The sequence below is a fragment of the Chelon labrosus genome (genome assembly GCF_963514085.1).
Source record: "Chelon labrosus genome assembly, chromosome: 9".
Classification (NCBI taxonomy): domain Eukaryota; kingdom Metazoa; phylum Chordata; class Actinopteri; order Mugiliformes; family Mugilidae; genus Chelon; species Chelon labrosus.
Genome location: NC_140359.1, coordinates 29,251,785 through 29,264,027, shown reverse-complemented (window position 1 = coordinate 29,264,027; position 12,243 = coordinate 29,251,785). Strand labels below are relative to the sequence as shown.

At 43.9% G+C, this 12,243-nt stretch overlaps 1 protein-coding gene and 1 long non-coding RNA gene across 2 annotated transcripts; both read left to right on the top strand.

Moving 5' to 3' along the window:
* Positions 1 to 3,854: 3,854 nt before the first annotated feature.
* LOC311493128 (uncharacterized protein) lies at positions 3,855 to 9,717 on the top strand. The gene is made up of 3 exons (XM_084551682.1): positions 3,855 to 4,174; positions 5,956 to 6,889; positions 8,223 to 9,717. Exons 2-3 carry the CDS (start codon positions 6,141 to 6,143, stop codon positions 8,464 to 8,466), a joined length of 993 nt encoding a protein of 330 aa, XP_084407808.1. The 5' UTR covers positions 3,855 to 4,174; positions 5,956 to 6,140; the 3' UTR covers positions 8,467 to 9,717.
* A 196-nt stretch (positions 9,718 to 9,913) lies between these two features.
* LOC311493572 lies at positions 9,914 to 12,126 on the top strand. The gene is made up of 3 exons (XR_014699244.1): positions 9,914 to 10,162; positions 10,940 to 11,117; positions 11,267 to 12,126. It is a non-coding gene; the product is annotated as an uncharacterized lncRNA (long non-coding RNA).
* Positions 12,127 to 12,243: the final 117 nt, after the last annotated feature.

Below are 12,243 nucleotides of genomic sequence, written 5' to 3'. Positions count from 1 at the left end.
TGAATGACGTCCTGTAGCGTTCACTGTGGGAGTGGAGCTGGATCATTGTGTTGGAGAATGAGCTCCACTGCCCCTCTATAGTCTGGTGGAGTGGATCAGATGGATTGTCCATGATGGAGAGACGTTTGTCCAGTGTCCTCTTGTCCCTCACTGAGACAAACGTCTCCAACTCACTGGCAATAACGTGTCCAGCCTTTCAGATCAGATTGTTGATCCTACTTATGTCCTTTCTGCTGCTGCTGCAAAGTACAGACTGGTAGAATTAAGAGACCTGAGCCTTTAGCTGTATTCCTAAAAATTCCTAGAATCCCTCAGAGAGCTCCTAACTTAGCCTACAAATTCCTAGCTAGGAGTCTTAGTTTAGGAGTGATTCCAGAAAATTGTAGATAATTGGCTTAGAATGGACGTCAAATTAATAGACTTAATAATATAATCAAATCTCTATGAATTATAAATAATACTTTATATAAAATAAATAAATAGTAAGCTATAGTCTAAAAATGATCCTATAAAATGTGTGATTAAACTCAGGCCACTACCACAGTATTCACATGCTGATAGTTCTATTGATCTGCTTCCATTCATTTACCATGCTGGTCATGTTTCATCATCTGGTATTAACGAGGGTAAATGTCTCAGCTTTCATCAGTTTCTGTGATTGCTAACCGGCCTAGAAGAAGCAGTGATGGTTGGTGTTCAAATCTTCCAAAAACCGAACAGCAGTGGAGAAGAAATGAAGCAGGAAACCCAACTGAAGAGGAACAGTGTTTGCTTCTGGATGAACTGGTCAATGAGAATAAAAGTGTTTAAGACGTCAATTTGGCTCCAAGTCATCACTGCTGCATTTTTGCATTTTTGCATTTTTCCTGTTGCTAAATACCTCAGTGTTGTGATGACTTTGTGTTCCGGTGACATTGCGATTGTAACAAGCTTGATTATCATTCAGTGTTTGGAGAATATCTCTCCTTCCTCTTCTTTCAGCCATTTTCTCCTCTGCTTAAGAAATTCCTAAGCCTCCTAAAAGTCCTCCTCCCTGCTCTGAACAGATCTCACCTTAGGAGCTCTCTGAAGAGCTGAGACTCTTTAGGAATACCTTTTATCTTTACTAGGAGCTACTCCTAACTTTGAGAGGAAATTCTTAGAAAACATCATTATTCTAAGAATTTTCTTAGAATTTAGCCACTAGGAGCAACTCTTAGCGCTGAGAATCTTTAGGAATACGGGCCCTGATCTTCCTCAGGAACTAGAGTTTACTCAGGCATGTCCCCTGCACTTTTTCAAAAGGCCGTTTTGGTCCTCTGCACTTTTTACCGTCTAAATAAAACAATGTTGCTATAGTAACCAGAGACCCGTCAAGCACTAGGACCAAGCGGAAAACGGCCGCTCAAGCTGAAGCCTGTTTCCCTTAGTTTAGCCCCGCCCACAAGCTCCTCCATTGGCTCTGCCGTCTCTTGTGTGATTGGCCGTCCCCGCTGTCACTCCACCTTGCTGTCACACCGGTCTGCTGCCAGGATGTCTAAAGAAAGAAAAGTGGACATAAGAGACTTCTTTACCAGTCAAAGTGTAAATGGTTGCAGCATCCTGCTACACCTTCACTGGGTGGTGCTTTGTAAATGAGCTCTGTTTAACATAGATTCCATAAATAAGTGGAACATTGGTGGAACTGAGCTGGAGTGAAGTTGACTAACAAGGTGAAACACAGAATTGGGTGATAATGTTTTGCTACATGCTTTACAACCAGTCAAACCAAAAAAGGAACATTAAACTTAAAAGTAGCAGAAAACTAGACGAACTACTAGAAAACACAGAGAACTGAAAGATTAGAGTTTATTAAAAATACTTGTGGAACAGGAATGTGGAGCATGTATTTGGCAAAGTGCAAGGGGCTGTTGATGAAGTGGTGGACTGGGGTTATGATTGGGGATGCTGGTTCTCAGTGGAGAAAACCCAGACAGTTTGTTTCAGCAGGAAAAGAATAGAGGAAGGAATGAAGCTAAGGATGTATGGGAATGAATTAGAAAGGGTTGGAACATTTAAATTTTTGGGAGTAGTGTTTGATTCACGGCTAACATGTGCAGGTCATATTGGTAGAATTTAAGAAAAATGCAAAAAAGTAATAAGCGTGTTGAGATGTTTGACAGGTAGGGAATGGGGAGCTAGTTGTTCGGCACTGAAGAGAATATATGTGGCTCTGATGAGATCTGTGTTTGACTATGGCAGTATTGCATATGGATCAGCTGCCAGTTACCATCTTAAGAAATTGGATGTGATTCAGGCACAGGCACTAAGAGTTTGTAGTGGGGCTTTTAGAACATCGCCAGTACCTGCTTTACAGGTAGAAATGGGAGAAATGCCGCTGGGGTTGAGAAGGAAGCAGCTGATGGTCAACTATTGGGCGAATTTGCAGGGACACACTGATTCTCACCTGACAAAAAAGGTTCTACAGGAGTGCTGGGAGAATGGGAAGAGTCAGAGGGAAAATTTTGGGCGGATAGGGAATGATGGGGCAAAAGAACTGGGAGTATTAGAAGTGAGGATAAGCCCCACAGCAGTATATCCAGCGATACCTCCATGGCTGTTTGGATGGCCAAGAATAGACTGGTATTTGTTAGAGAGGGAAAGAAAAGTAAAAGGTCAAATAGACTTGGTGAGTGCATTTAAATACCACGTAATGGGAGAATATAGTGATTTTATGCTCATTTATACAGATGGAGCTAAAGAACCTGAGACAGGAGTGACAGGATTTGGGGTGGCTGTACCAGCAAAGGGAATTGGAATAAATAGAAGAACAACAAATATGTTAGGGGTCTACACGGTGGAGATGCTGGCAGTGCTGGTAGCATTAAGATGGGTGGAAGAGGCAAGACACAGCAAGGTACTGATTTGCTCAGATTCTTCAGCAGTTCTGGCAAGTTTGAAATCATTTCATTCCAATAGCCGTCAAGACATTTTATATCAAGTCCTTCAATCAATCACAAGAATAGGGAACAGAGGAGGTGAGGTTAGATTTATGTGGGTACCAGCACATGTAGGGGTGAGGGGGAATGAGAGGGCGGATGAACTAGCTAAGAGGGCGTTAAGAAAAAGAGAAATAGAAATGGAAGTAAGTATTAGCAAGGCAGAGGTTAAGAATGTAGTTTAGGGGAAAATCAATCAAATGTGGCAAGAGAGGTGGGACAGAGAGGGCAAAGGGAGGCATTTATATAACATACAAAACAGCATCAGGATCAATAGGGCAGGTATGGGGCACAGGAGAGAAGAAGTGGTGGTGATGAGGTTAAGGCTAGGGCACTGTACACTGAATAAGTCACTTAAACTGGTAGGGAAACATCAAACAGGATTGTGTGAGAGGTGTCAGGAAGAGGAGGAGTCAGTGGAACACGTACTTTTGAGGTGTAGAGCATATGAGGGACAGAGAGAGGTGATGAGGGATAGTTTGAGGGAGTTAGGGAATCACGATTTTAACTTAAAAGGAATATTGGACATGGGTGAAAGGGCACGAGTCAGGGTAGTGGTTAAATTTTTAAGGGACACTGGGCTTTTTTATAGAATATAAAGTAGGGTAGGAAGTGTGTAACCAAATGGGGTCAATGTGTGGATGAGTGTGTGTTGTGGTGGCCTACTGGTCCACACTCCAGAGCAGAAGGGGGCGGTAATGCACCTATAGTTGGATGCCAACCGCCGTAAAACAAGAAGAAGAAGAAGAAGAAGAAGAAGAAGAAGAAGAAGAAGAAGAAGAAGAAGAAGACAATATTCTACTGACCACATGATGGCGCTGCTGATTTACAGACACACAAACTGAGATCAGATCTCAAGTGCTGGCTGGGGACGCATGTGGAGACACATTTATATTAAGACCAGGTGGATGGACAGGTGAGACCAGGTGAGACCAGGCTCCCCGGGTCTGGTGTTAAGGTGAGGTCTGAACGGGTTCCTCTGACTCTCAGGTAATCAGCGTCACTGTCTTCAGGTGTGCTGCCGTGGAGGCGCGCGGCCAGCAGGTGATTTGACTAACCTGTTTCCTCGTTTTATCCAAATGCACGCGGCCCCGTCAGAGGAGCTGAGCTGGAGGGACTGAAGTCAGACAGTTAAAGCTGAAGTCCGGAAGCTCCGAGCGGGACACCGAGCTCACGATGAAGGAGGAGAGGACAACGAGCGGCCTTGGTCCTGAATGGTAAGACAAGCGGCTCTGCGTGCGCACCAAACCTCACTAGGAAATCTTTCAATTGTGTTTCTCCCGTTTGTTTCCTAAGGCCTACTGGTACAAAGAGACTTGTTTTTGATGTGTTCCAAGTCAAGTGTGTTTTAAGTCAGATTCGGCTCAGATGATATCCAACAAGGAGAGTTTAATGTCCAAGTAAAGTCACGCAGTCCTGTTGTCCATCATGGTGGGACGTTAGAATAACCGATAACTGCAGTGCACGCGTTAACCACTAAATTGATGGATTTTCTGATGGAGTTTGGTGCCAGGTGGGGAAAAGTTTAAAGTTCCTGTTTAGAAAACTCCGTCATTAGCATATTTATTATTAGCAGTTAAATATTATTCAGTGTTCACAGATTCAAATGTTACAGATCCAGATATAGAGAGGGAAGATGAGCTTTAAAGCAAATACTGTTTTTATTTCATTTGATTTTAATGGATAAACTCATGAATAAACAACATTTTACTCCTGAGGCTGACATGATGATTAGGACAGGAACTGAAAGAGTTATTTTTTTAATGGCTACTATGAGAAAAGAGTCAGCTGTTCAGGTGAAACCAGAATAAAGAGATGAATGTGGAAGCTGGTGCTTGAAAGGAAAATGGTCTAAAATGGTCGGAATTAAAGGTGACAACAGCAGAAACTGGTTGTGGAGGTGAAACATGCTCCGTGATAAACACTGCTGCAGCATAAACAGATCTTAGGTTGATTTAATCTCAGCTTGTTGTTGATGGGGAAACCCTGAAGATGAATAGATTAACTGGGACGCTGATTAAAACTGTAAATAAGTATGTTTTAAAATGCATTTCAAATGTCTGACAGTGTTTCCAGACTTGATCATAGATTTTTTTTTTCAAATTCTTGCAAAAATGAAATGAAAATATTATCATCTGCTCCCATAACCGTTCTTCAGTGCACCCCCAGCTACAGCGGATGATTTCAGACCTCTCGGTTTGAATGTTCAGTTTATTGGCTTTTATTTTATAGTTTATGAACACTTGAATATTAGCACATTCAGCTTCAGAGTCCAGTGTGATCCTGAACACAAATGGGAACTGAAAAGCTGGATTCTTCAGTCCAGCCTGATGAAATACTTCTTACCACTCCTTGCAGCGACCGACTCAGACCCAAACACTACTGACATTAGGAGTGAGCGTTCAGGCATCAGAACAGGATCCAGCAGGCTTTGCATATTATTTCCCTTTTATAAATAAAACGGACAATGCAAATTCCTCTGCCGCTCATGGCCGCTAGATTGGAACACAAATCCTGTGTTGTGGTACAGTGTTGTTCATTCAGACGCGGACCAGAGTCCAGTTTTACGTATGCAAACCGATGGAAAAATGATCCAGGCTGAGTACAGAGAGCTGAAGTGTTGGAGATGACTCAGTAATACTCAATAATGAGTCCTCTCTTTTATCCTCCAGCTGCTGTTCTCACTGTGTTTTCAGATTCTTGCTAGCAGAGATCAAACTGGACACATACTATAGCAGCAGAGGTGTGTGCTGCAGGTGTTTGCTCTCATTCAGACATGGCGCCATAAACAGAGCTCCTACACTGATGTTGGGCGATGAGGATGTCTGGTTCATAGTTGATGTTTCAGTTGATCCCTCAGGTTTTACATGGACCACTGAGGTTCTTCCTCTTGAAACTCGGAAGCAAGTTTCTTTTAAAGAACACAAAGACGACTGTTCTTCGTTTTTTTGACTGAGGGTTGGTTTGCAGTGCACTCATCGTGTCTTCTCCTCTCTAGAGTTTTGATCAGGGCGGCGTGGTCTGAAGGTTGAGGTTCCGCGAGGATCATCTTGATTCTTCTTCACCCGTCAAGCCTGACTGCTCTGAAGCCACGTTTGATGCTCCCTGTTCCTTCAGACTACTGAAGACCAGTCGTCCTCATCTGTTCCTGTCCTTGGAGCTGGACCCGTCCGCCCACCATCCATGAATCCCTACAGCGATCCAAACCCTCGTCCCAGTGAGGACGCCACTGCTGCTGACTCCATACCTAGTCCTCCTCTGTTTTCACCCTCTGCTCCCTACGGTTATACCCATGATCCATCTTCATCCATCGTTCCGCCGGCTCCAGTCGTCCACACGGGGCATAGCTCAGTTTGGAGGCAGGACTCTCCACCCAGTCCGTCCTCATCAGACCAAGCTGGAGGTCAAACCCCGGTGCCGTTACCGACCTCTGCTTTGCACCTTCCAGGCTTTGGTCTCAGATCCAGTTCTCAGTCCAGTCCAGCTCCAGGGTCCGCTTCCACACTCAACCCCTACCCTGCCCCCTCAGCCACCCCCACTTCCGGCCAGGTCTCCATCGTCATCCCATCCCCAGAACCCCACCCGTCTCCAGACCCTCACCCGTCTCCTCTCCAGTCCCAGTGCTCCGAGGAGTCCTGCCCGGACCTGGAGTGCTCCATCTGCTTCAGCCAGTTCAACAACGTCTTCCGCTGCCCCAAGATGCTGCACTGCAAGCACACCTTCTGCCTGGAGTGTCTGGCACGCATCAACGTCAAGTCGACCGATCCCAACGCCATCCAGTGCCCGCTGTGCCGCAGCTTCACGCCTCTGCCCGCCCTAGGCCTTCCCAAGCTGACCACGGACTCAGACGTGCTGTCCTACCTGCCGGCGGCCATGCAGAGAGTCTACAGCATCCGCTTCGTCCGCAACAAAGGGAAGCTGCAGGTCAAAAGGTCAGGCTGTCTTCTTTATCTGTACGTTTAAAAGAGTAATGACTTTAGCTCCTCAGGCTCCAGGTTACGCTCTTAATATTTTCTTTAACATCAAAACAACTTCATGCTTCCTGTCAGCCTGTTAAACCCTGTAGACGGTGCATGGAGGGAGACGAGACGGGCTGGTCAAGGTTGCTTTTAAAACGGGAAACGAAAATACAAAATGGAAAAAAGGAAACAGTTCTGCAGTCTAATGTAAAATAGGAAGTTAATCTAAGTCTCCATGTTGTTAATCCTGAGGTGGTTTCTTGTCCTTGAATGAAGCAGGAAGTAGTCTCCATGGTGACCACTGGTCCAGGAAGTAGTCTCCATGGTGACCACTGGTCCAGGAAGTAGTCTCCATGGTGACCACTGGTCCAGGAAGTAGTCTCCATGGTGACCACTGGTCCAGGTCTCTCTGGTCCCGGAAGTAGTCTCCGTGGTGACCACTGGTCCCGGAAGTAGTCTCCGTGGTGACCACTGGTCCAGGTCTCTCTGGTCCAGGAAGTAGTCTCCGTGGTGACCACTGGTCCCAGAAGTAGTCTCCGTGGTGACCACTGGTCCAGGTCTCTCTGGTCCATGGATCATTGTGTTCAGTTCTAAATAAACCTGGTTCTTCTCCAGATTCAGAGATAAATCCAGATGACCAGATACCTTGAGTCAGAAAGTCTAAAATTACATCTGAATATTGTTCCAAAGTCATGTCCATGCTCCTTTAGACCAACAGAACAGATCTGAAATCACTGATTGAGACTTCTTCTTCTTCTTCTTCTTCTTCTTCTTCTTCTTCTTCTACAAAAACATCTGCTTCTGTATAAATCTGATAACCTCTGGTTTCTCCTTTACTTCTCTTTCTGGTTTCTTTTTAATAATATATTAAAGGATAGAAGGTAACTTTGCTCTAAACCCAATCTTGTAATGCCAGTTAGTACACAGGTTTTTTTTTTTTTTTTTTTTAGGTTTTTATTTAAGATGTTTAGCTAGCCTGGAGACGAGTGCTGGGAATGTTGTCCAGTGATAATGTTTAAACCAGGGCTGTTTATCATCATAAACTAAGACTGTATTTGTCCTCAGTATGATCATTTGGTTACTACACCGAGGAAATATTATCTCTATCTGGAGCTAAAGGTCAAAAGTCTTGTCTGAGATGATTTGTTTGTCAGATTTGGCTGCAGCGTATCACTTAGTGATCGACGTCAACGAGTTGAACGTACATAAAGTTCTTGTGTTTACTTTCAGAAAGCTAAAAATACTTTTTAAAATAAGGAAATCATTTTAATATTTTGATCAATAACCTGCTGTTCTTCTCTTCCAGGTCGTCTGAAAGTCAGCAGCGGTGGGGTCAGAGGTCGATGGTGTCTCTGAGGTCGATGAACCGCAGCCTGGACGTGGGGCTTCCCAGCCCGCCTCCAGGGGGCCCCAGCCAGCCGACGGGCATGGGCGGGGTCCTGTTCAGACTGACGGGCCGGCCGCTGTGCCGGGCCATCCTCCTGACGTCTGTGGTTATGATGATGGTGCTGCTGACGGGCATCATCATCTTCCTCATCTCCAAGAAATGAAATCGACAAAATGGTAAAATTCCACCTTTTTATAAAGGGAACTTGACTTCTGACTCACATTAATGAAGAACTGCTGTGGTTAAAACGGATCCAGATGTGCAACAAATGCTCTAAATCAGCTAAGATGATGGAAACTCACACCTGAGCTCAACCTGCAGCAGACTTCAATCAGCTTCATAACTTTTAACTTGTGCCAAAACGTTCAAACTGTCGCCGGGGCAGACCCAAGCCTGATGCTCCAGCCGACCAGGGAGCGCCTCGGTTACAGAGAAGCAGTGGACTTTAATCTGCTTCACATGGGCCAGGTTACAGAGATGTCTGATCAGATTTATAAAACAGATGATTTAATGAACAGGTCAAAATGAAACGCGACATCTTTTGATTCCAGAGACTGAAACGTTTTTCTTTCACACAAAACTCACTCGGATATAATCCTCTAGATTTAATATTTCTCCCCGGTCTGGTCACCAGGTGGCGTCTTCCTCCTCGTCTTCTCACGTCTTCTGACAGCTTTCATCTCTTTGGACTCTCACTGTGTTTATTTCTAACAGACTTGGTTGATTTCCTCTTGGAGCTGCAGCTCTGCTCTCTGAACCAAACACTGTCAATAAGAGCCATGCAAATGACCCGGAGCTGCAGCCCGGTGCACTTTCATAGACGCTGGAACGTGAATTTGTTTTCCTCAAAAAAGAAAACGACATATTTTGTTCCATTCAGCTCTGATGGTGCGTCTGCATGCAGATAGCCTTGGTTTGATATTTGGATGTGAACAGTGACGAGAACATTTCTGATTGAATATCTGTGTGGAGACACTCCTCAGAGTTTAGTGGTTTTAACGAAGCATGTCGGAGCTGGAGGCCCCTGAGCTGAGGGACGGGGCCCAGACTGCTGCGCTGGCATCAGCCTCATCGGTCGGATCACGTTCCAGGTAAAATAATCATCACCTGATCAGTGGCAGCTCTGTTAACAAGTAAAAACATTCCCTAAAACAACAGTTTGACTTGCAAATCAGTCTGAAATCAGAAGCAACTTCAGCCGTGTGTTTTAAAGGAGAACGAAGCCGCAGCCTGTGATGGTCCCACACCTTTTATTTCTCCGTTTTCACTTTTTATGTCGTCACGTGTGTTTTAGGCTCTGACCTGTTTTATTGTGCAATGAAAATAAATCATTTTTTATATATTTATACAACTATTTTAGCAATGCTTTTGCACCGTCGACATGTTTGTCTTGTTTAACTTGAATAAATTCCTTTTGAATGAGATGGCTTGACTCTTAATTTTGCAAAGATACTGTAATAATTTATGTGTTGCATCTTCACTATTTGGGAACTTTCATTTTTTTGATGCATGAAAAATGAAGGAAAGCTTAGGGGTTAGGGGATTTCAGGTGTACACCTCCCACAGGTGTTCCTAATAAAATCCTAACCCCTCCCCCACTAGTCATTAAGAACTGAAGACTTGGAGGAAAACACTTTAAGAAAATGTTAACGTTAAGACGTTAAATGTTTCAGTCTTTGGGTTCAGTGAAGCAGATTTGGACACATCTCCTCATTGAGAATGTTTTTTACTTTTATTCTTTTCTACATCTACATTTCTACTTTTCAACTATTGATGTGGAATTGTGTAGAAAAGCTTTAGCCTTGATGGCAGCGCTGTCATTCTCTCTTTCAGCTTCATGACGTCGTCTCCATTAACAGGTGAGTCTGTGGAGGTTCTTTCCTTCAGGGGAAAGAGTTGCATGTTGTTGCAGGGGTAGTGTTTAGTCTATGTGGTTGAGAACCACTCAACTGAGTGACAAGAAAAGATCCATCAGTACTTATAGGGATTAAATCTATAAATAAAGTGCAGTTTATCTTCAAGTGCAGTCATGGAAACGGTCAAATGCTCTGCACCTCTGCTGCAGAGAAGAATTAGTCACCGCTAATTAACTCTAACACGTTCAGAAAAACATCAGCTGTTCAGAGGAGACTTCATGGTGGAACTGCTGCAAAGAAGAAACTACTGAATTAGTTTTAGGTATTAGGTTCTGTGTTGTTGTGAGGCATAGTACAGGTGAGCGGATGGTAGCACCTCCAGGCTCTAAAGGACTTATTCTGATCTTTTTTTAAAACAAAATGTGATCGGTCTGGACTGGTTCATGTCCTCTAGAGGTGGCAGTGGGACACCAGTGATGCCCTGGACAGTTTTTATTACCCTGTAGTTGCTTTGTCAGCTTCTGAACGGTTCCCAGTTCCCACTTCTGACAGTTATACAGTTTGATAAGATGGTTTCTGTGGAGCAGACAGGCCTTCCTATGTTCATAGACAATTTAAGGTCCTCACAGATGTTGACCCAGAGAAAGGTATTGTTCCGATAGAGGTTGTTATGATCACGTCACTGAGTAAGTGGAACTTGCAAAGTAAGACTTTCATTGCTCAGTGGAACCTTTGCTGTGTATATCACAATAAATATGACAATAAACTTCTTGTATCTAGAATCTAGAAGGACTGTTTGACCATGAAGGAGAGCAATGGAGATGTGCATCACATGACCCAAACCCACCTGAGATGAGGTGAACTAAGAGTGAAGAAGGCAACGATCTCAACACGTCTAGGAACTCCTTCAGCTATGCTAATGAAACCTAATCCAGGAGACGACCTCATGAAGCTGGAGGTGAGTTTGTTTTTTGTTTGCTCCATAATTCCAGATGTGCTCCTTCATAGTTCTGACGTCTTCAGAGTTCATCTACTAAATATAGGAGGAAATAAAAACATTAAATGAGAAGATGTGTCCAAACCTTTGACTGGTACTGTATGACTAAGGGCTGAATGATAAAATGAAGGCTAAGAGCAACAAGAACGGACAAGAAAAACAGGAGGAACCTTCTCATCGTCGTCTTATTCCTGGAAAACATAAAATGAGTTCTTCACTCTGTCGCTGAGCCTTTAGGATCCCAGCAGGTGGAGCTCTAACACCAACAAGTCTGAACAGAAACAATGGAGCTGTGTGCCTGTTTGGAAACGACCATGTGATATACACCGATCAGCCACAACATTATGACCACTGACAGGTGAAGTGAATAACATTTAAACCATCTTGTGACAGTTCAATGTTCTGCTGGGAAACTTCTGGACCTGGCATTCATTGGTGTGGATGTTACTGAGACATGTGGCCGATCTCAGATAATGAGGCACAGCAGAGGTTGTCCTGGACTAACTGAGCTGCAATAAATAATCACGAAAACAAGGAAGAGGAAGAAATGACATGATAAACGATGATTAAAACCTGCTTCTAGTGAATTCTCTCTTCAGTTCTCTTCTTTTTACTAAAATAAGACTCTTGACTAATGGTTCCAGTTTCCCTTATGGTCATTTTCATGTATTCTGTACATAACGGCGTCAGGTGGTGATCTTTGAATCATCTGTGTAAACTCCAGCCCTGGTTAATCATGCTTTAACATATTTATTTTTTAAGGTGGGGCTGAGGTTTTATTCTACCAGCTGTTTGAAGTCTCTGTCTTTAATGTAGCATCCAGGAGCTTTGGGACTGTGGTTCTGATAATGGCCCCTTTATGACACACCATGGGTGAATGGGTGAATGCGTGAATGGGTGACTCAGTGTGTGTTACCTTAACAACACAGTGAGAGGTTAAACAAGCCAGGCCCCACAGAGACCAGGCGTCCCACACAGATCTGTCCTGGAGCCTTAGAGAGAAGCTTTTAATTCAACAAACAGGAGACTGGAAACTCTCCATCAGAAAGAAACTGAATAAAAAAATAAACTGTAACCTCCTCCTCCT

Excerpts from the sequence above, each read along its gene's own strand:
- LOC311493128 (XM_084551682.1), top strand. The coding sequence starts at position 6,141 with ATGAATCCCTACAGCGATCCAAACCCTCGTCCCAGTGAGGACGCCACT. Across the intron at positions 6,890-8,222 it reads GGGAAGCTGCAGGTCAAAAG|GTCGTCTGAAAGTCAGCAGC; the intron begins GTCAGGCTGTCT and ends CTTCTCTTCCAG.